Source organism: Colletotrichum tamarilloi, assembly GCF_030869305.1.
Source record: "Colletotrichum tamarilloi strain Tom-12 chromosome Unknown Scaffold_24.1, whole genome shotgun sequence".
NCBI classification, from domain to species: Eukaryota; Fungi; Ascomycota; class Sordariomycetes; order Glomerellales; family Glomerellaceae; genus Colletotrichum; species Colletotrichum tamarilloi.
The window spans coordinates 94,351-117,096 of NW_026849407.1; the positions used below are offsets into that span (position 1 = coordinate 94,351).

General features: G+C 54.7%; 7 protein-coding genes across 7 annotated transcripts; 2 read left to right on the top strand and 5 right to left on the bottom strand.

Annotated features, from left to right (window-relative positions):
• Positions 1-313: 313 nt before the first annotated feature.
• Positions 314-1,339, bottom strand: CTAM01_07590 (eukaryotic ribosomal protein L18; the record flags this gene model as incomplete). Its single annotated transcript, XM_060523612.1, has 4 exons — positions 314-391; positions 454-818; positions 882-986; positions 1,336-1,339. 4 exons carry the CDS (start codon positions 1,337-1,339, stop codon positions 314-316), a joined length of 552 nt encoding a protein of 183 aa, XP_060381666.1.
• An 864-nt stretch (positions 1,340-2,203) lies between these two features.
• On the bottom strand, positions 2,204-3,563 carry CTAM01_07591 (uncharacterized protein; the record flags this gene model as incomplete). Its single annotated transcript, XM_060523613.1, has 5 exons — positions 2,204-2,453; positions 2,500-2,636; positions 2,696-2,971; positions 3,070-3,420; positions 3,555-3,563. 5 exons carry the CDS (start codon positions 3,561-3,563, stop codon positions 2,204-2,206), a joined length of 1,023 nt encoding a protein of 340 aa, XP_060381667.1.
• A 2,832-nt stretch (positions 3,564-6,395) lies between these two features.
• On the bottom strand, positions 6,396-7,943 carry CTAM01_07592 (uncharacterized protein; the record flags this gene model as incomplete). Its single annotated transcript, XM_060523614.1, has 6 exons — positions 6,396-6,448; positions 6,510-6,583; positions 6,693-6,913; positions 6,965-7,064; positions 7,126-7,182; positions 7,624-7,943. The coding sequence occupies 6 exons, from the start codon at positions 7,941-7,943 to the stop codon at positions 6,396-6,398; spliced, it is 825 nt and encodes a 274-aa protein (XP_060381668.1).
• A 2,120-nt stretch (positions 7,944-10,063) lies between these two features.
• CTAM01_07593 (MBOAT family protein) lies at positions 10,064-12,518 on the top strand (the record flags this gene model as incomplete). The annotated part of the gene is made up of 8 exons (XM_060523615.1): positions 10,064-10,417; positions 10,466-10,828; positions 10,880-11,594; positions 11,672-11,790; positions 11,856-11,952; positions 12,010-12,043; positions 12,113-12,296; positions 12,399-12,518. The coding sequence occupies 8 exons, from the start codon at positions 10,064-10,066 to the stop codon at positions 12,516-12,518; spliced, it is 1,986 nt and encodes a 661-aa protein (XP_060381669.1).
• A 368-nt stretch (positions 12,519-12,886) lies between these two features.
• On the bottom strand, positions 12,887-15,085 carry CTAM01_07594 (uncharacterized protein; the record flags this gene model as incomplete). The annotated part of the gene is made up of 4 exons (XM_060523616.1): positions 12,887-13,910; positions 13,961-14,652; positions 14,716-14,926; positions 15,063-15,085. The coding sequence occupies 4 exons, from the start codon at positions 15,083-15,085 to the stop codon at positions 12,887-12,889; spliced, it is 1,950 nt and encodes a 649-aa protein (XP_060381670.1).
• Positions 15,086-17,471: 2,386 nt separating this feature from the next.
• CTAM01_07595 (uncharacterized protein) lies at positions 17,472-18,297 on the top strand (the record flags this gene model as incomplete). Its single annotated transcript, XM_060523617.1, has 2 exons — positions 17,472-17,614; positions 17,685-18,297. The coding sequence occupies 2 exons, from the start codon at positions 17,472-17,474 to the stop codon at positions 18,295-18,297; spliced, it is 756 nt and encodes a 251-aa protein (XP_060381671.1).
• Positions 18,298-18,467: 170 nt separating this feature from the next.
• Positions 18,468-21,926, bottom strand: CTAM01_07596 (DDHD domain-containing protein; the record flags this gene model as incomplete). Its single annotated transcript, XM_060523618.1, has 6 exons — positions 18,468-18,594; positions 18,646-19,437; positions 19,488-19,908; positions 19,957-20,189; positions 20,241-21,430; positions 21,492-21,926. Coding segments are annotated over 6 exons (3,198 nt in total), but the record flags the coding sequence as incomplete, so codon positions are not given.
• Between the last annotated feature and the right edge of the window lie 820 nt (positions 21,927-22,746).

Genomic DNA, 22,746 nt, shown 5'->3' on the forward strand with positions numbered 1-22,746 from the left:
ACAGAGAGGGGCAAGTCCAGAATGAAAGTGGTAAAAAAACCCAAGCCCAAGAGATGCCATTCGACGCCATTAAGAGAAGGTTTCGTAGTCGTCAATTCTTCTTTTTTTTGGATACCTAACCACGCCATACCATGCAAGAAAAAGTGTTCCCTGTAAAGCACGACAGGAAGCGCAGGGGATATCTCAACCCCACGCCACCCGTCTTGTGATAGCGTTGTTCTTGCTTCTGGTCCATACCTGCGCGACCAGGCCACGCACGACCGAACCCCAGAGTGAAAAAGAGCCAAGCAATGATGGGAAATACCACCAACGCTTAGACCTTGAAACCGCGGGACCTTCTGCGACCACGGGCCTTCTCGAACTTGCGGCCCTTGGACTCGACGTAGGGCTTCTGCAGAGGGTGTTAGTACTGTTCTCGTAGCATTTCCACTGGACCAGGCGACATGATCGTACCTTGTGCTTGTGGGGACCCATGCCGAAGTGCTTGACGGCCTCACGGGAGTTCTTGGGTCCGCGAAGGAGGAGGGTGTTGCCACCGGTGGGGGCGCGGAGGGCGAGCTGGTCGAGGGTGATGGCCTCGCCGCCGGCAGCGGTGATGCGAGCGCGGGCGGTGGCGGTGAAGCGCAGGGCAGCGACGGTCAGCTTGGGGACGGTCAGGAGACGGTTGTCGTCAGTGACGGTTCCGACGATGACGACGGTGCGCTTGTCCTCCTTGTCCAGGTTGCCGACAATGCGGGAGATGGAGACGGGAGGGCGGTTGATGCGCGACATGAAGAGACGGCGCAGGATGACCTTGTTGAAGTTGGAGTCGGTGCGACCTGCAAAAGGTTAGTCGATTTTCTTTCGTTCGTCGCGGGGTTCTTGGATCGAGGTCAACGTACGGGTCAAGAAGCGGTACAGCTTCACGAGAAGCTTGAGGTACACATTGTCGCTCTTGGGAGCCTTGCGGTGCGTGCTGCGCACGTGGTGGCGGTCGAGATCGATACCTATAAACGGGGGTGAAGAGCCCAATCGTCAGCCTTTTTGTTCAAGCATGCTCTGAATGCAGGCGAGAAAAGTCCATCATCCGTCGACCACGATGCGATGAGCTCTGGTACGAATCTATTTCTCCCCGCAGAGCGCAGGAGTAGAGACGAAGGCATCATCATCTTGTGGTGAGGAGAGGATTCCTTTTCCTTTCGCCGCGCCAAGTTCGCAGAAGAGGCAACGGCAGATCCGATTCATCTCTCACCAGGTCCAAGTATTTCGACGAGGACAATCAGAGAGACACAAAAGGACCGCGCGTTGCACAATTCCACTCGCATGTAAAGGCTTGAATGGGAAATTCCTACGTACCCATTTTGTCGATAGACTCCCGAAGTTGGCGAATTGAGTCAAATGGGCGGCCGTGATGTTGTCGTCGTCGGTGTAAAAGAGAAACTTTCAAAAGATTTCCGCTGGGCCACACTAGAATTACGCACTCCTCGCCAGGCGGAAAAATCGGGCTGTGTGGGCTTTAGGGCAACTGAAATCAACGTCGAGTGGATCAATAAATTTTCCGGTGGGTCCTTTTCTTCCAGAGGGGCGCTCCTGTTGAACGGTGGACCTGCACGGACCCACTCTATGGAAAGTCTGCAGGGTCCCCTGCATCCTCGGTCAGTCTCGGTCAGACCTCTTTTTCGGTCAAGGCAATGTTGACCGAGGTACTCCAGTGCATGTCGATATAACCAGAGAATTTCTTCACAAAGGGATGAATGACAAAGAGTTTAGAATAGCCCAGATGCTCCCATCCTTAACCTCTAGCTGATGTAGTATAGGCATTTACCACCTCACCAGCATAAAAGGCACTCTTGTGAGCTCGATCCATGTCTTGTATTGAGCTAATGCTTGGTCTACCCATTTGGTTCTTTGTGCATCGATCCTACTGGGAAAGCGGTGCCCGTTTTCACGTTTCCATGATGCCATGCAGGAAAGTCACATGACGTCCTCGCCTCTCTTGGAGTCTTGTTGTAATACATTATCAAAACACTGGTGATTGAAATGCCAGGTTGGAAAGGAACAACCCGGGGAGAGGCAGTCTCTCTGCCTCGATGTGACTGTTATGCCAGCCACCGTCTAATAAAGGCATTCCGTTGACCCTGGTGATCGTTGGAATCCTCATACCGAAGGTCCCCTTGACGAGTCCAATCGGATGTAAGTAAAGTAATGTGAGCTACATCTCATCTCAGAGAGCAGCCTCGCCGTCACCATCAGGCCTGAGAGAGACCAAGAAGTCGCGTGACAGCTCAAAACTGAGCCAGCTGGATGCCATGCTCGGCGCAACCTTGAGAAGATTAGGGACGATGCCCTTGTACAGGCCCTTGACGCCCTCCTGAGTAATGATGACCCGGATAGCGTCAGTAATGCCCTTGTACTGGTAGCCCATGCCCGTCATGGTGTTGATCTGGAATCTTCGGCGAAGAACGTCGCTACATCTGTTAGCAAGACAAATGATAACTCATGTCAGCCATGTCGACTCACAAGGGATAGGTGCAGGTCTGAGCGACAGCTCCAGAGATGGCACCAGCAAGCAGCTTCCTGACGGCGCTGGGGTTCTTGTCACCCTCGGGGGTTAGGTACTTGCGTACATACTCGTAGACCATGAAGTTGAGGCCGACCTGTGTCGTCAAGTTAGAGTCTAGGACCAATTTCATCTCGAGACAGGGGAACCACGTACGTAGGGGGCAACACCAGCAACGGTGGGGATGATGCCACGGTACAGGGCAGAGATACCGCCCTCCGTCTTGTACATGGTGCCCATGACAGTCCACATGCCCGGGAGCTTCTCGGCCCTAGGGCCTAGCTCTGCAAAGGAAGCAGTCTGGATAGACAGTCGAGTGCGAACAATGTCGAGAGGATATGTGCAGAAGACGGAAGTGATACCAGCGATACCACCACACGTCAGACGGGCGAGAGGAGAGAGGTCTGCGCCGGGAGAAGACTCAAAGAAGTTCTGTGAGTCGTGCCGCGTTAGCCTTGGTTCTTTGCAGCGGCTCATGTGAGCCACACTTCCGACCCAGCACAAGGTGGTCAAAGGCGCGTGGTACTCACCCGCTTGTAAAAGTTGTAACTGCCGAACTGAACGGCAGAGTACGGCACAATGCGCACACAATTGGTGCCATTGCCAGCCATGAAGCCTCTCCAGCCTTCTTCCCTCCACATCTTGGCCAGACCTTGGCCTACAGACAGCTTGTAGGCATCGCGTCCTACGCTCTGGACCTGGAACAGGATCTTGAGGCGCTCGAGGGGGGAGACGACGGTTCGAGAGACGGCACCAGCAACACCGCCAGCGCAGAAGGCGGCAACGACGGGCTGGGAAAAGGTATCGCGAAACCAGAGGTACTTGACCGGTTCCGGAGCTGGGCCCGGAGCAGCAGCAGGAACCGCCGCATCATTGAGAGACTGCCAGTGTAGACTGGATGTCAGCAAACCTTTGACTTGCTGCAGACAAAACTTGGTAGATGGCCGGGCAGAGCGATGTAGCAGGGCAGGAAGGATGCTTGCAAATGCAGCAGCTGAGAACGGGCAGCACTTACAGGCGACATGACTTCAGACTCTGGTCAAGGAGCAGTGCGGATGGATGTGTGCGTGTTATTGCAAGCGCAAAACTCGTGATTGACGACCACACTGCTGAACCTCCGAAGCCACCTGGTTGCTATGACTGTGCTTGCATTTAAGACTGTTGAGGGCGGGAGGGGGAAGGATCTCGTAGTACTCGATGAGGTTTGCGACTTTCTGGAGGAACGAGAAGGAGCGCCGAGGGGGAAAAGTATGCTCGAGGGGAAAAAGAATGACCCAAAAAGTCCAAAGAAAAAGAGATTCAGGTATTCTAAGAGAAGAGTGGTAACGACGACGAAGGCATAATCGAGCGGACAGTAGATGGAGAGGAGAAGGATTCGAGCATCAAAGGTGACTCGTGGCCGCGAGCTGGTGCGGCTAGGCGGTGGTCGTGGGTATCGCGGGTTTTTCTGGTTGCTGGGTTTGGACGAGGGTATTTCGCATGTGCCGCGGCTAAGCTGACAATGACAAGAAGGTATGGCAGGGGCAGGGCGCTTCGATTCGGTTGACGAGGGTAAACGAGTGCTCGACGAATTGATGATTTGGCACGAAGCAGACGAGGATCGTTTCGAGGGATGTGCGAGCAAGAAACCCTTTGGTCGGGACGGGCAGAGGTTGAGGTCGAGTATTAACAGAGTCGGTTCGGTCGACGGGGACAGGAAAGAATAGCGACGAGACGGAGGGTGAGGGGGGCCGGCGTAATTGACAAAAGGCGCGCGATGTGTAGGAGCAGAGCCTCGACAAGCTTGGAGCTTTTGCGCCGAGACCTTTGGTCCTTGGTCTTTGGATGCGGTGACAGGTCGTCGAGGGGCGAGGTGTGAGGAAGAGCTGGAGGTCGCGAGGAACGAATTAGCTGGTTGTGAAGGGGCGGACGCAGTGACCAGATCCCAACGACGCAGATCGAATTTCAGCTCCCTCCCAGGCGGAAGATGGAAAGTGGCTGCTTGGGACCTCGACGAAGTACTTGGGGTACTTGCGATGATGTAACTGGCTCCAAATTTGAGGGCTACAGGGCAGTTGACAGCACTTCAATCAGCCCAAGGCGGACAGTCTCTAGGGGACCCCGCGGGCCACAGCGGCTGTGGCTCACCCGCCGGCTCTGGGCACGGAAAGTGTCCGTTGGTCACCACAGCTGAGGAACCTCGGGATGTGTACATCTCGCCTGGTACCTCTACCTGTCCCTCTTGAGGCGGCTGCTTCTTGTAACCTGAAGACTGGAAACCAACCCCGGCTTACCCTTTATCCGCTGATACCACCCGTTAACAATCAAACCGGAAAATGATGCAGCTGCCGGAACAGCTCAATTTCAGTTGGTAACTTCCTCTCTTCTTGAAATCACAATCTTGCTTCCGCTGAGTGGATGGAGGGCTCTCCGGCCTTGTTGCTCTCCTCGCTTTGAACTCCACTCCCATGACGACAATCTGGGGGAAAATGGGGTAGCCAGCTTCCGTATGTGAAAAGAATACGGTACAGGCTCGCAAGAACACATGACCACATTGAGAATCTTGGTATCCGGGAACTCATGATATCTCATCTCGCACTCACAGTGATAGAACAGGTATAGCCACATCCCATCGGCACAGTTCAGCCAGGATTTGGTGTTGCTGCAATTCTCACCCAGGTTGCCAAACACTGTTCAACACCGCCAATCCTGCCTGGGCAAACTATCCCAAGCGACTACCGCCAATCCCGAGACCCAGGTCCGGCAGTGCCTCCATTTTCTCCCCTCATCCATCTCGGCGGCGTCCGGGTCACATCAGCGCGAGTTTGCCGAGAAACCCTCCCTTCGGCACCCCGACCCTCCGGATCCTCCCTATCAACACCCAACTACCTGCCTTAGTCTTCGGAGATCACCCCGCCCTCCTCCAGCTTTCCCCGCATTGCATCACGGAACGTTCTATTTGCTGTGTTGTCGTTTAGCAAGCAAATAACAAGCAGCTCGCTATCGCAAAGCAACCTGAGATATGTACTACCTAGGTACATGGGTGATCAAAATATGCAGCTGGGTTTGGGTAGTAGCAATTCGGTTTTCTCAGAGTACTTTAAACATAATACCTTTAGCCAATGGTTTAGTAACCCTTACCTAAAGTCACAGGGTATGTTGCCTACCTTACGCTTCAATGTCTTTCTGTGGATGATTTCAACCAGTTGCGTTTTCACACCTTTTACAACCTTCAAAGCCCCCAACAGGCAGAGACGGCAGGCTATATTTTTTACAAACTGCTTCAATAACGCAGGAATTGCTTTAGCAACCATAAACACGTGGACTGCTTGACTAGACGTTGCTCTAGAGGGAGTTTTCCCTGACCAACGTATGTGGTTGGTTGCTACACGATCCAAAACAGATCAGGGTCATGGCCGGATTATCACCAAATCAAAACCCAGTCAACTCTGAGCTCAATTGTGTCAAAGAGCTTCAAATTAAGCCATCAGGCCAGATCTGGAGGCTGCTGTAAAAAACCTACATGTCAATTTCTAACTACTAGGGGGTAATGCTTTCAAAAGACCGCCTCGCCAATAATTTCGCGCCGTTTCGCGTTCGTTTCCGAAACGTATGTCCCGCCGATATCGAGTCTGGATAGGTATGTCTGGTGACTCGGATGCTGCCAACATCGGACAGCCCGGGGTGTCGTGTGCTGAACTCGAAGAAGCCGGACCGGTCGCATCGAGACTAAATATCTCCCAGAAGGTGAGGACACTTTACAGATCCAGGATTCAGATGGTGTGTGAGAGAGAGAGAGGAGAACCGGGTGAGAAATCAGAAAAACTTTTGGCACAGCCGCGCACAACCCGACAAGAAAGATTGCCAGGTATACTTATCACTCCGCAGCAACGTCCAGGTCGTCATGGGCAGGGGGAGGGCTGTCCAGTGCTGTTGTCGAGTGTTAGCTTACTATGCAGCCCAATGCACACCTAGTCGCCGGTTTACGTACCCTTTCTATCGTCACCGTTGGTACCGTTCTCACGGGGTTCCCGGTCTTCGCGGTCTTCCTTGGCGTCTCGATCACTTCTGACCAGTCAGGATCACTAGTTCAAATTCGGCATTTCTGAGGGGCCCTTGGCCCAGGGGGGATTCTTTGGGAGAGTTCTTGAAAGATCTAGGAGAGTCAACACACCGTCGGTCAGGGCTGCGGGAACGGTCGCGGGTGTCGCGTCTGTCGCCACGGTCATAGTCGCGGTCGCGGTCCCGGCGGTCGTCCTTTCTGGGAGAGTAGTCGCGGGTGCTGCGACGAGGAGAAGGCGAGCGGCCACGACGGGGAGAGGAGCGGCGAGGAGCGCGCTCACGGTCACGGCCGGAGTCGAAGCGCCATGAGGCGGAAGGAGGGGTGCGAGCCCACTGTAGCGTATCAGCAAACGTCCCTCAAGGCTGCGTCTCGTACCGCCTTACCTCAATCTTCAGGATGTCGTCGCGACCGATGCGCTTGTTGTGCATCTCATGATAAGCATCGTCAGCATCGCGACGGTCCTCGTACTCGACAAAGGCAAACCTGGCATGGTGTCAGTCTTTATTCGGATCTGTGCGGATACGCGAGAGGAGAGTGAACCCACAGTCTGCTGGATGCCGAGCGAGGAGCAGGGATGTCGCATCGGACAAGGTGTCCATAGCTATATTCGAGTCAGAACGTCAGCACGTAGATACATACATGAGGTTGTCCGTTTGATCCGATATAGACCAAACGTCGGCCGTCGTCGGCGCAGCAAAAGGAAGCTGTATTGTGTTCGGTGCGCCACGGAGCGTTGGCAGGCCACAGCGGCGCGGACAACGGGCGGTGGGTTGGGAGGAGGCAGCCCAAGCGAACGAAGACAGGACGTATCGACGGGGAAACGTAGGACGGGCGAGGGAGGCATCTTTGGGTTGATGCATGAGGCTGAGAGCAGCGAATGCGAGAGCGGGAGGACGGGCGGAGGACGAATACGGAGGCGTGGGCGGGGAGCAGCGAGGGAAGGAGAGATGATCGGAAATCTCGGAAGGCTCTCGCGTGCCGGGAGGAAAACAGGACGGACGGAGGCATCGACGTGGGAGTTTCTGATATTCAGTTGACATACCGTTCGAATTCGTAGGCGAGGTCTCGGGCGCGAGTGCCGTGGCTGAAGCCAGTCACGTACAAGGTGGTGCCACCGCGCGACATGATGTTGGTGATGCTGACTTTTTGGCTGAAAGAAACTGAAAGAAATGTGAGGGTAGAGAAGAGAGAAGTGTGTGTCTCGCGATGGAGATTGAAACGAAGAACGGGGTTCTGATGGAGCAGAGCCTCGCGATGGGGGAGAAGGTGGAAGAAGATGCGCGTTGGTGGTTTGGTGATGAGAGTGGTCGGAGGAGGAGGAGGAGAGGAAGTGTGAGGTCGCTCGGATCGGCCCTGGCGCATCAAAAAGATTTTGGCGTACGGAGTACGGAGTGCCTGACGGAAACGAGCTTGGAGGTACGTACCGGTGGAGCAGTGCCACCTCAAAACGACGTGGAAGGACGTCAGTTGCTCTGTTGGCACCGCGCTCGGAGCTGGAAAAGCTTACGTAAAGTAGTCCGCATCAGGTGTTTGGCGGGTGTTTTGTAAGGAGCAGTCACCGCTGGGGCCTCCTGCCTCCCATTCATTGCTCCAGGTACCTTAGTCAGTGACAGTCTGTTGCTGTGTGGCTCCTTCCAGAAGGCCAGGGGAGGTCGAAACGCGATGCGCTGGCAGGTGCCTCCCGCCCACTGCGACACTGTTTCAGCAAGCACCCACAGCACCTCAGAAGCAATGGAAGGTAAGGGACGAAGTACCTACCTTGCTCAAGCTAACCAGAAACGGAGAGGTCAGGTACACCCGGCCCCTTCGGGTGCGAGTGATGTCATTGCACACCAGGACAGGAAATCTATTTTGCAAACATTCCAAGGTGACCAAGGTGACCCAACACGCTCACCGTGAGTTGCCGAAGCTCCTGCCTACCACCAAAGGTTTATAGCAGTTCGAGAATTAAACGTAGCAAAACATCTACAGAGTGCATCGATGTTCACCATCCTCCGGCCAAAAACACTAGACAACGCACCGACGGGGCAACTCGGCCTGTGCCCGGATGCGAGTGTGTTTCTGTCTCTCCGCTTCCGGCCACACGATGCGACAGCTTCTCGTTAGAGAACTGCCAATGAGAAGACAGAGTACATACCACTTTCCACTATAGATCATGGACAACGTGTATATGCCTTCTCCTCGGATGCGACATGCCCCTTCAAGGAGACACTTCTCCCAGCTGCTCACTCAATCTTTACTACTCAACTATTCCATCTGCACAAATACGTCAAAGGCCGAACAAGAAGACCGCGACTTCTTCTCCGGCATCTACCTAGCCAAACACTACAATCGAGGCAACAACCAGAGACATTCGGGGTAGACCAGTGTCTTACCTTGGCATACAATCATCTACCAGTAGTCTCCCCTTTTCACGTGTTATGCGATACTGTACGGAGTACGGGGATCCTATTCACCAAAACCCCCTTGATCGGGCTTATTATTCGTCAAACGAACAACTCATCAACTGGGGTCGCCTGTGCTCTGGATGGCGAGGACCACCATTTCATTCCGTCTTTTCCCACGCGCTGCATCTGTTATCTTATTTTTATACTTTACCTGACTTCGTCGGAGTCCACATGCACCACCCACATGATGTCGCCTCCTACTGTAGGTTCCCGGCTCCCTGTCCTGGGGCGGGATAAGCGGGATTGATAGACTATAGCTCCCCAACGAAAACCTCGCAATCTTCGGGCTTGTTTCTTCCTCATCGTACCATCCGTGAGCCGCAAAGCTGTGGTGTCACGTCGGCAATGACTGCAAGGAAACTCACCGGGGACCTCGGCCGACCTTGAGCCTCCTGCCAACGCCTTTGTCCTACAATCTCAGATCATCTCTGTCTCTCTCGCATCCGTGTCAGCCATGGAGTAGTAGCTCGGCAGAGGCGTCTATGATCCGCCACGACTGACATCTGAGTCCGGTAGGCCCGTAGAATCCATCACTTGGCGGGGAGCTGGTCTTATATCATTGCCCGCCAATTCGTCTTAGTTCTCTACTCGTCTTCGTGTTTCATCCTTTCTCAGTTTACTACCATCTGTTGTGCTTGCTTGGCACCCATTTTCCATCAAACCGTTTTTGGGGAAACAGTTCGTACTCTCGTACTCGCGCCGAGTCATTATCAAACCTCCTCTGTACCCGTATCGTCCATCACTCGGACTCGCATCCCAGTCGCGCGAGTCGACTGGCTTCCGGGTTCTTGGGTCCTCGGCTGTGTCGTTACATCGACTTTGGACCGTGACGCCGTCAACTCATATACACAATCATCTTTTGCCAATTCATTTGAGTTTGAGCTTCTGCTTTATACTCTCCAGACGACATCGCCTTGAAGCGCATCACCGCACGGCGCTTATTTCGTCTCAAGTGAGCCAGATTCTTTGCATGATCTGGCAGTAGTATCCTCTGGGATACCGACCGTGCAAAGACACACACCAAAGAACGGCCAAATGACAACCTCATTGGCCGCGTCCCGGGAGCCCCGTTCACTCCGGGATGCATTACGGGCTACGGGCCGGGCAGCATCGGCGACGCCTTCCGAGAGCCCAAGCGAAGAGGATTACGATGACCCGAAGTTGTCAGCGAGGCCGCGCAAAGGACGAGCACCGGTTCGTCCCGGCGCATCACCTCTCAAGAACTCTTCAAACCGTGAGAGGAAGCTCTCACTAGACGGATCGACGCTATCAGAAACCTCGAGCATCGACGATGAGCCCCTCCGCGATGGATCCGGTCGTCTCAAGACATACGTGTTGTCTCCGGATGACCGTGAGTTGCGGGATGTTCTCAAACGGGGTCTAGAGAGGGTAGGTCGCTCACGCAAACCATGTAATGACCAACTAACACAATGACAGGAAAAAGACCCAAGGAGACCACGCCGAGCCGGCAAGTTCAGCGACCTCGTCTTCACACGGCAATTTTCCACGTTTGACCGGCAAAACGTAAACACGGCCAACAGCCCCTTTCACGGCTTCTATACGCTCTTTTGGCTGGCCGTCGCGCTGTTCGTCACCAGGATCGCCGCTACAAACTGGCGGGCGACGGGGAACCCCTTGGGCACAAACGAGATTATGAAGACCATGTTCCGCCGCGACGTCGTCGTGCTCCTTGCCTCCGACGGCGTCCTGTGCGCCATCACGGGCGTCAGCTGGGTATTGCAGCGGTTGGTCTTTGCCGGCTACGTTGACTGGGACAGGTCAGGCTGGATTATCCAGAACGTAAGTGAACACCATACCTTGAAAGCAGACAGGATTCTCACAGTCCACCAGATCTGGCAGTCGGCCTTCATCGGCGGCGTCATAGGCCTTACGCTGATCCGCGACTGGCCCTGGACGCACACCGTCTTCTTCGTCCTGCACGGCATCGTCATGCTCATGAAGCAGCACTCGTACGCCTTCTACAACGGCTACCTCTCGTCCGCCTACAAGAAGCGCAAGTACCTCCTCTCCAAACTCAAGAAGCTGGAGCACGTCGCGCCCACCGAGTTCCCCTCCTCCACCACCCCCTCGGCCTCGACCGTCTCCGTCTCCCACCTCGCCAACCCGCCCTCCGCGGCCGAGATGCACGGGCGAAGGCAGTCCATCGCCCAGGCGCAGGCGCAGGCTCAGTCCCAATCGCATGCAAAGGATGGCGGCGGCGGCGACGACGAGCAGCACCAGCTGACGGATCTGGACCGCATCGCCCGTGCCATCGAGTCCGGACAGCCCCTCGACGCAGACCAGGTCCGGGTCTTTGAGCGCATCATCCGGTGGGAGATTGACGGCATCACGGACGAGCTCCGGGGTCAGGCGACGAGCGTTGTCCGGGCGTACCCCAATAACCTCTCGCTCGCGAACCACTACGAGTACATTGTTCTCCCGACCGTCGTGTACGAGCTCGAGTACCCGCGTTCCGAGTCGATTGACTGGTACTACGTTGCCGAGAAGACGGCGGCCACGTTTGGCATCATTCTCGTCATGATTATGGTGTCACAGGCTTTTATCTGTAAGTCCTCGTGTCTTTTTGAACACTTCGGTGTTCTCTCATCATGCTGTCGACTCCGTTACTAACACGCCCGCCAGACCCCGTAGTCATGCAAACCATTGCCATGAAGGAGGCGGGCATGCCTCTGGCCGAGCGCTTCCGCTACTTCCCCTGGATGCTCAGTGATCTCATCTTCCCCTTTATGATGGAGTACATGGTGAGTCAAGACCATGTTCCCCACAACGTCCCCCCTTGGAGACGAGAACTAACGACAAACGCAAGATGGCATGGTACCTCATCTGGGAAACCGTCCTCAACACCCTCGCGGAACTCACCTACTTTGCCGACAGAAGCTTCTACGACGCGTGGTGGAACAGCGGTCCGTCTGCCCTCCCCCCTTTGCTCGAAACTCCTAAACTTACTGACGTGACAACAGTCTCATGGGATCAATTCGCCCGCGACTGGAACCGGTAAGCATCACCGTCTACCCCATCCAAAAGACAACACAAAGACGAATGAATGCTAACGCAACCCAACAGCCCCGTCCACAACTTCCTCCTCCGACACGTCTACCACAGCTCAATCTCCTCCATGAAAGTAAACCGCCACACGGCGACCCTCATCACCTTCTTCCTCTCCGCCTGCGTCCACGAGCTCGTCATGTGGTGTCTGTTCAAGAAGCTGAGGGGCTACCTCCTGTTCCTGCAAATGTGTCAGCTGCCGGTACGTCGGCCCTCGATATGTTTTCCCTATTTTCCACATCGTTGCCAGTTACTTGATCATGTTTACATGTCTGGAAATGACATGGGTGCTGACTGCGTATAGCTTGTCCAACTAAGCCGGACGAGGTGGATGAGGGATCGCAAGGTGCTGGGGAACGTCATCTTTTGGTTTGGCATTTTTACGGGGCCGAGTCTGCTGTGTAGCCTGTACCTTATACTGTGATGTTACGTGTAAACAAGTTGCCGCGAGGCTGGTGATCTGTACAATGACAAACCATTACCTTGAAGTCCAAATAGGAGTGCGTCTGAAACGATTGCACGAATACACGGATGGTCACTGTTTGATGATCAAGGAAGCCAAACCTTACCGCGTATACGTCATAAGAATACATGCACAAGACATGAGAAGTCACATTTGGCCCAATTCTACAAAAGTCTGTGGTATTCGTAATGGATTCATCCAACTAAAAACAAACAATCAAAGCCTCGCCGCAGTTTTGGCCTTTTTCTATCCTCATAGACAAGAAACATCGAGCGTGGGAGAAAGAGAGAGAAGGAGAGAACAAGTTTCGTTCGTCAAGACGCATCGTTTCACAGTCCCTGCTTCTCTGCCGTGGCCATGAGAGAACCGATAAAGGTGGTCACCAGGCGACTGCGAATCTGGCAAATATCCTCGGGCACCAGCCAAATAGTGGCGCCCATCTTTCTCGCAATGGAAATGCTGAGCTTGGCGTTGAGGTAGGCGTCGTCGTCCGTCTGGCCGGGGGTGACGAGGTCGTAGTCGACGTAGCTGCTCTTCATACCGCTGAGCACGTCCAGCAAAAACACACCGGTGCCGATGGAGGGATCCTTGAAGGATCGGATGGCAGATGACTTGCCGCCCTTGCGAGACATGTCATTGGCCCATTTGACCATCTCCGAGTCCGTGATCTCCTTCTTGCCAAGACGCTGCGCCAGTGTTGACAGAGTGACGGTAATGTCTCTGCGCATCAATTGCCACACCAGGCCAAGAGTCAAGGTCCGTTGACCGTCGGTGATGTCTGCACCCTGGACGCCCACAAGCGAGAAACGGTTCTGCTTGCCGAGCTCGATCGCGTAGTTTGTGTTCTCAACCGCCTTGAACCGCAACATCTCTCCGCCGTGCGCCGGTGGCTTGTTCACATGACGCCAGTTGACGGATCCCTTGATAACCTTGTCGTACGCCTGCAGAAGCACCGTGCCGTCGCGCAAATCGTCAAAGAAGGATTGCACAGCAGGCTGCACATCCAAACTGTTGAGCCACAGAGTAAATACGCGGGCTTCTCTCTCTCCTTCGGCATCAAAGTCTTCAACCTCGAGCTTCTCCTCCTCGGTGATGGGGTCAAGCGCGGGGTGGGTGTTGAACAGGTTGGCAACGAAAGCCAAGTTCAGCTTGGGGTTACCAGCGACCAGAGATGACGGGGTAAGGAACTTGCGACAGCCCATGTTGTCGGCGGTTTGCAGAATCTCCTCGGCGCGCTGATGAAGGTCTCGTGTTTGAAGAGGGGCTCTCGTCGCGCCATATTCGGAGCCGATCTGTGCCAAGAGTACAGTGTAGTTCTCGCCGTCCTTAATATCACTAGAGAAGTTGTTCACCCTGCGCAAGTTAGCATGCTTCTAGCATTGATTTCATGGCTCAGTGTTTACCGTCTGTTCCAGCCAGCGGCCTTGAGGTGGTAGTTGAACCATCTGAGAAGAATCTGTTCGGGGGGAAGTCTCAGGAACTGCTCGAGGGTCTCGTCGTCCTCCAACAAGCGGTAGAGTTCGGGGTGCAGCTTAATGTCAATCTTGCTCAAAAGACCACGGCGGATGATTTGCCAAATCAGACCGAGAATCAAGTGCTCTCTGCCCTCAATGATATCACCACTGCCAATGTTGACAACGGACAGACCGATACCCTTGGACGACTCAATGACGATGTTGTTGTTCTCCGTCATCTGGAAAGCGTTGAGCTGCTTCTTGTTCTTGGGTCGGTTCAGAACACGCTCGTCAATGGTGTCGGCGACACTGTCGTTGATGAGCTTGGCCAAGACCAAACCATCCTTGCACTCGTCAAACATTTCAAAGGTGTCAGTAGGGAAGGGAAGACGGCTTCCAATATCTGCGTCACCGGCCAAGACGGCGTTGATGTGACGGGTGAACTCGGTGCGCTCATCTTCGTTGATGGTATGGGTGACGTTGGCATTGGAGCCCTGGACGTGAATCTTGCCGATGCTCGACTTTGAAGAGTGACCCATGCCTCCGGTTGCTTGCGCGACAATGGATGCGCCGGTACCACCACCGGGACCGGTCGACATGCGTTTCTGAGCAGGAGAGGACTCGCGGAGCTTCGCAATGAGCTGTAGGTGTGTTGTTAGCATTACTTGGAGGGCGATGGATAGCAGGATTCCATTCAAACATACGGCAACATAGTCCTCGAGCTCGACTCTGCGGGAGGAGTCAAGATCGACCTCCTTCAGAGCCTGTCGTACGACATCGTAGGGCTGGCGCTCGCTCTGCTGGGTGGCCTTGATGGCAGTGGCCTCGTCAACGTAGCCCTTTTCGTCAATGTCGAGCTTGCGGAATGCGTCGCTGAGACCAAAGATTTCGTTTTGCGGGAATTGAGGATACTTCCTGTGGGTGAATGCTTGGTTAGTGACGGCAGACGAGACGTAGAGGTTAGAGCAAAGCAGAGCCCCTGAGCAATGCTGGCGGGAGTGAATCACTCGCAGCGGTGCGGGGCAGGGAATGCGATTGAGTGTGTGCGCACCTCTGAAGCTTGAGAACGTTCATGGTTGTGGTCGTCTCTGGGCGTGTCGCGGGAAAGGAGACGAACGATTGAGGGAGACGGCAGGTTGAGGGTAGCGAGGCCGCTGGTGAGGTTGGTGGACGGTGGAGAGAAGAGGATGACGGGAGTCTCTCTGGGTAATGCGCTCGGCGCGGAGGAGCAGGTTGGAAGCACTTGACTTGATCAGGGACCAAGCGGGAGTGGCAGATGCGCAGGAAGCTCCGGAACGCACGGACGTTGACGGAGGTTGGTCCTTTGTATCCGTAGGCGCAGTACCTCTAGGTCCTGCTATCTAAATTCCTTGGTGTGTAGGGCATTCGAGGTGTTGGATTTGGCTTAAGCAGTCGTGGTTTGTTTATGTTGTCGGTGTTGTATTTCGAGAAAAAAGTGTATGTAACAAACAAGTTGAATAAACCAGAGGGAGGAGGGTGATGATGTCGATGGTCAACCGGGGCTAAGCAAGGTTGTACTTGTTGGTACCCAGGTCAAGAAATCAAGCAGGTTAAAGGCCCAGGAGAGGGTTGTTCAGGTAATGGAAGTAGGCACAAGGTAAGCAGGTACTGTAAGTATGGTACCCGTACGACCAAGGTATAGGTACTGTGCAAGGTAAAATAGGTATGCTCGCAATGGGGCTGGCTGTGCAAAATGCTGTGCTGCGCTATGCCGCGACGAGGTACGAAATGCGCGTGTTAAGGCGGAAAGGTGACTTTGTGAGCGTGTGAGGTACTTCGAAGAGGGGGGAAGAGGGGGCAATGGGGGCCGGATGGAATGTGCGAGACTTACGTAGGTAGGTACCTTTTTTCTCCCAGTTCGATGGCGGGGGCGGGGAGGGGCCATTGATGTAATTGTACAGCCATCGCCTCGATTACCTAAGACACCTCTTGCTCTCGACTTTGGCTGCCTTACATTGCAATGCGACACTTGACTCTGCCTCTACCTTACCTTACGGAGTACACTAGGTACCCAACGCGACGCTGGTGAAGCGAAGCAATGTTCAGCACGTGGTCTAGCAGAGCCTGGACTATTGCCTTGCCGTACCCGTGGACATTGCCAAACCTCATCTTCTAGGAGTGAGGCAAGCCGCTCAAGCAGAGTGATGGACCCATAGGTACCCGATAGCCCAAACTGGGGCGAGAGGTACATCCCAATTCCTCAGTGCTCACATCTGAAGCAAGCTGAGGTAAGGTACCTCGACCTGCCACCCAAATCAATGCGAGAAACGCGGTACCTCCCTTGCTTTAGCACCTTAAGGTAGGTGAGTAACCGCAGGAAGCCTGTTTGGATTCGGACAAGTCGGGTACCCGTGAGACCTAGTGTACTCTACCCTTCCGCGTATCCAAGCAGACGCCCGAGGTACCCGACGACCAACGGCCACCAGCCACAACGGCTTGCGTAAGGCAAGCTCGCTCTCGTTTCGCCTACGACTACTTGTGTAAGCCAGCGTACGACAATCTCAGGCTGCCGTTTGCCATATTTGCCTCATTCCCGATTCATGATACCTACTTGCCGCTACACTACGTGAGATGAAGTCTAGCCAAGACGTCGAGTCATCACCGGGAGAATCTACGACGACGTGCACGCGTGGCTCGCCAGGCACCACAACACATGTTCTGCACGTCCACGACGCTCTCGGCTCTCCATCACGGGGACGGACGCGGAAACGAGACCTCCAGACCTGGCTGTCCGCGAGAGTCTTCCGGACCGCCAGCCATCAGCTTTTTTTCTTCTTTCTCTTTGACGTGGTTCGCCTCATATGGTTTCCCCTGCATGATACTTATGTAAAGCAGCCTGGAAGGTCTCATGAGGCATAAAGGGCTATTGCAGTAATACCCAAGATCTCGAAATAACCTCGCCCTGCGCAAGGCCCGATGATCGATCTCCCGCTCCGTTTATGCTGCTGCCCACTTGCACAGTTCAAGCAGCTAGACGCCCCCTTACTCCCTAGCCCATGAATGCCTAAGCGCCCAAAGTGTTCTCCAGACCTGCCTAGCCTTGAAATAGATTGCCAACCGTCAATCTGCCCGTAGGCCGCTCTAGGCAATTTTCTGGAACGACTAGGTTCAGGGAAGTTTGACCAAGATATGCATCATGATCCCGGCACATTACTGGTAAAGCACTGGTTAAAAGATGCACTGTGTTGCTTGTAGCAAACTCCTGACCAAGTACAGTGCTTCCCTAATCTGAGCACAGTCCCCGCACCGAATCCCCCCCCACCTCGAATTTTCTGATCCTCCGTGGCGATACCCTCATCGCGACCAAAGGAATCTCACCTCAACTTCGTCGTTATCTCCTCCACCACTCTTAGAACACCCGTCTGTGGCTTGGACGCTCTAATACCACAGAACCGGATTATCACCTCTCTGCTTCTCACCCCCGCCATCCACATTCGCCATGGCAGCCGTATGCAAAGCCTGCGAGGACCCCCTCATCATCACAATCGACCCAGACAGCGAAGACGAAGACAACCAAACCGGCGACGAGCCCCAGAACGTCCCCGATGATCTCGAGCTCCCCTGCGGCTGCCACTTTCACTGGTACATCCCTCCGCCTCACCCACTTTGCTCACCCCTCTCATCCCATTCGAACACCAGCTAACAAAATCAGGCAATGCCTCCTAGACCAATCCGAACAGACAGCCCTCTCCCTAACCTGCCCCTCTTGCACAACCTACCTCCCAACCCAAACACCCACAGGCGAACCCGCAATCCTAACCCGCTACGTAAACGAAGGCGGCCTCCAAGACAGCCTCAACATCCTCCCCACCATCACCGAAGAAGCCTACCTCGCCTCCAACCCAGAAGCCCGCCCCGCCCGCGCATACCACCTCATGTGCTCGGAGGGCGACGTCGAAGGCATCGTCACCCTCCTCCAGGACGCAAACGAGGAACTCGCAGGCGACGTCGCCGCGCTCGGCCAGCTGATCCGCTACCAGGACCCTCTCGCTGGAGGGAAGAGCGCCCTACACGTCGCGGTGGAAAAGGCGCAGGAGGAGGTGGTCTGGTTGCTTCTGTGGATCGCGTCGCGGTTGCCGACGGACGTGTTCCCCGCTGCGGCGCGGCAGGCGGCTGAAGGGCTGCAGATTGTGAGGTTGACCAACGATGTGGGCGAGGACATTCGCGCGCTCAAGGCCGAGAACGGGTCGACGGCCGAGGATGTGGCCAAGGGGCTGCCTGCTCGTTGGGGTGCCTTGGTTGATGCCGGTGTTCTGCGTGCCTAAGTTATGTTGAGAGATGAGAAGTAAACAAAAAGATACCCAGCCTATTGTGGAAGAATTGTACAATGCAACGAGACACTCATACGTGACGAGACATCTTACTTTTTAACGTGAAATACCATTGTATTGATCAGGTCGCCCATCCTAAACGTCTAGTCTAAGTTATGGCACGTCTACTTTCGGTCTGCTCGGCTTCTATTAGAGAGAAGTTGTGAAAGAATAAAGTGGCTGACATCCTCGTCAGACCAGTAACTCATGTGCGACGCAATCGTGTTCATGGGGTTGAAGTCGAGAACGCTCCTATCGCGTGTTAGTATATAGACTCAAGCAAGACTCAAATCAGTTGCTCACTCTTGAATGCTGTAATCGACGCGCCCGTTGCGGTTCAGGGCCCGGACTTTCATCTCCTCCCGCCGCAGCTTCTGCGCCTTACGCTCTGCCTCGAGCCAGTCCGCGGCGCCGCCGTCGTCGTCCGTCTTGGCCAGTGCCACCCGCTTCTCCTGGAACTTGGAATACAACGTCTCGAGCTCGTCGTCAATCAGCGTCATCTCATTCCCGCTGATGCTGGTGCGGCCCATCATCGACTTGGAGTCCGCCAGCTGCTTCTTTCTTTCATTCGTCTTTTCCCCAAGCTTCGACGCATCCGAAATCACACCGCTGTCTGCAATGTTCGTGCCCGCTCCTGAAACCTGCTGTGGTGAGTTGGCCGAGTTCATCTTGGCCACATCCTCGTTGCTGAGACCGAGGCTGCGATTCAGAATGTTGCTTGCTATGCCTGCACTCAAGCTGGACCATAGCCCACTGACACTCTGGCCAACTTTCATACCGATGCCCGAGAGGCCTTGTTGCGCCACGTTGCCAAAGATGCCCTTCTTGGTGTACGGCAAGACTTGGGGCTTCAAGGTGGACATTGCAGGCGAAATCAGGGGCTCGAGACGGTAGCTGATTGGATCTGACGGATGAAAGACGTTGAAGAGCTGCGAAACCTTTGGAGACGAGACTGAATAGGGCAGACCGGTGATCGCGGAAACACGATGCGTAGGAGAAGCCGGATTCGCGGCGAGGAACGGGTCGTCCATCAAATCCGGGTTCAAGGGGCTTTCTGATGGCCGGGAGTTGGGCAGATGGCGAGCCGCGATTGTCCTAGTTGTGTTAGTCAACTCAAGCTCAGCAAGGAAATTGCAGCAACGTACCGTCCCTTGAGCATCTGGAACAACCCCACCGGAGACCCAAGGCAATAGAAATCTTCCACGTCAAACTCAAATCGCAGCTCATTGGCTTCTCGATCACGATGGGCCTCCATCTTTTCTTGTGCCGGCCAGAATCGGAGGGGATTCCGAGGGGTTTCCAACGTCTTTTGCTTCTCCTTTTGCCGGCACAAGATATCAAACATGATGGCCGAGCCGAGGGAATGGCCAACAACATGGACTTTGCCCTTGAACTCTGGGTTCCGTTCCATGAACAATTTGAAGATGCGGTTCGACTCCTTTAGCACAATCTCCGAGATCTGTTCTCGGTATGCACTCTGGTATAAGAGAACATCTAGCGCAAGGTCGGAAATCAAGGACCTGGCAAACGCCACGCCTTCGATGGTGATGTCCTCTAGGGAGGGGTCTTCTGAATGATTAGTCGTGTCCACTAAACTTCAGGCCGGTCACTTACATTCGTCCTCATCTTGGGCACCGTCACCAATATCTTGTTCCTTTTTCTTTTCCCGTCTCTTGGGGAAATCAAGCAGGTGTCTCCAGCACACCGGCAAAACCTGCACACGGCAGTTTCGAGGGCCATCTTCCAGCTCCGAGTTGAGTGCTCTCAAGTCAGCAGAGCTGGAATACACTGATTTGATGTTCTTGCGCAAAATGTTGACATCGTGGACGAAATTCACGCTCTCCATGCTGTGCAAGTTAGTCTCTCAAGTAGACAATATGCCCAATCTTTAGTCTTACCGTATGCCGAGGAGCTGACCGATACCATGAGTGACTAATACCAAATGCTCGATTTCTCGCCCTTGGGTCTCGCCAAGCTGGCCGTTGTAGTCGTTTTCGATCTCCTTTTCCTCTCTTTTCCGAATCTCCTCTTCCTGTTCCTCCTGATTGCGCTCAGCCCCTTCCATCAGCGAAGAGATCTGCCGTTGGAGGGAATTTTCCCTGTCATCTTCCTCCTCCAGCAGGGAAATCTCGTCGGTTGACTGCGACGGTCTGGAAGATGGTGGCGCAGACCTCCTCTTGAGCAGTTTCTGCTGCTTCTCATCCAGCTGCGGGGTTGCTGTAGGGTCGGTTGGCGTCGCCGGCTGTTTTTGTTGTTTCTTATTCTTTGCCACGTCAGAGTAGCCCCTGACCAGTTTGACACCACTCATGTAACCACCGCCCGAGAATCTTTCATACATGGTTGATGTCACCCACGAGAGCATGCTGTCTGAGGTCAGCCACGCGGTGCCTGCATCTTGATATGTTGCGATGTTATTCATCCAGGCGCCAAACAAGCGGTGCGAAGAGGGCTGATGTTGGTTCTGCGGCCCCGGCGATTTTAGACTCCCGTCAGTCGTAGGAGTTGTAGCTGCTGCGGCCTTGAGATTCTCGACGGACGCTTTGGGCGTTACATCCTTGGCTTTGGGGTCCTTGTTCTTCGGGTCGTTGCGAACTCGCGGCTTGGGATATGTCCAGGGCTTGACCTTGAGATACCCCTCCTCCAGCTGTGAAGCTAGGTTCTCCTCACATGGCCGCAAAGACGAACCCTCGTCGTAGAACCAGGTGCCGCGACGCACTTCATACACAGGACCCAGCCAGTAGACCGGGCCCAGCTCCCGGTTTTCGATATCGACATCAAAGAGGTAGTCCTCGTTCACGGGAACGCGCGTTTTGGGGGTCTGGGTACCCTCGGGGTTGGTCTCCACGCTGCTGTGCGCGCCCTCATCGTCGGTATTCTGGCGACCACGTTTGGAGCCGGACGAAACGTTGCGCAACGATCGTTCTCCTCTTCGCTTCTCTGAATCCTCCAACAAACGCTGGTACGCCGTCTCGATTGCACGAGAATCTAGCTTGGAAAATGGCAGAAACTTCTTTGGCTGGGTCGGGGGCTTGGCATCTTCGGCAGGCTTCGCTTTGTCTCGGAGGAATTGTGGTTTGCGCTTGGGAACCTGGGCAGCATCGAGTTAGTCTGAAAGTGGGCAAGTTTTGTGCTGACGATGGGGATCTCACATCAGTTGCGTGGTACCAAAGGACGTTCAGTGGAGGGCAGTCGGAGGGGTAGGTCTTGATGCTCTGGCCGTATAAGTGGGTGATGCTGTGATCGCCAGGACGGGATGTCGGGACGGGCACGGGCTGTGGAGGAGGATCCTTGGGCGTCGGTGTTGAACTCCGGCTGCCGGCCCAAGGGTTGATGGAGTCGACAGCGGATGAGAGGTAGGACTTTTCTGGTTTGCGGTCAGCGCCGCCGGGAGCCATGATCTGCGAGTGGGCCGAGTGCCATTCGGCGGAGGTGTGACGGGATGCCCAGGAGCGGCGAGAGGTTGCGGTGATGTAGCTGTTGATATATGTGCCGGAGAGGTTCGGCGGTCTGCAGTGTCGTCCCCAAGCCTGTCTGGAGCGAAGAATCGCGGGCGCCAACGTGACAGAGGCAGCAGCAGACGGGCACTTATCAGTGCGAGTGCGTCACCGGAGTCCTCTTGGGGGGGAGGACGTGACCGACTGTCGGGGAGAGCAGTGACCGGTTTGGAGGGCAGTTTCGGGGGGAGCTTGGAGCTGGTTGGGCGGGAACCAGGAATGCTGGTTTCAGACTGGAGCAGTGGTGCAGGGTTAAGGCGGCGACAGTGAGGTGAGAGAGATCGAACGAAAGTCAAGAGAGAGAGAGAGCAAGGTTGGGGGGTTGACGGAATCTTGTATGTATTTAGGTAAAGCTGGGCGAAGGAGGAAGATGGAAGAGCTCAGGAAGAATGAGTTTCCAACAAGTCGCGGGGCTTTGGCTGCTTGGCACTACTATCAAAGGGGACAACGTGTACTTGCACTTTTGGCGGTATTTGCTCTTACGGTAAGTACCTTTTCTGAGGCAGGTAGGTATCTGTGAGGTAAGGTGTCCAGTCGGTAATGGAGGCTTACATGAGAGTGGACAGTTCTGGATCAAAGGGAAATACGCGGTAAAGGAACACGAGGTCGCCTACCCATCTGCAGGTGCTTCCCCAGGCACAGGATCCGTAGTGAACAGAGTATTCGTATCTTTGTATCCGTACTCCGTATGGGCTATGATGGAGGTGGATGAATGAAGGGCGCAGACGGCCCCAGTCAGCTGCACTTGGACATGGGGAGCTCCAGCTTTCAGGGACCCCATGACGCAGTTTGCAGTCCCGTGTAAATGGAACAACGGTGGAATGCAAGCCGAAGGGCCACCTTCCGAAGTACCTTACAGTGACACTGCACTAACGGTCGGGTATAGAGGTCTGGAGGTGCTCTTGATGCT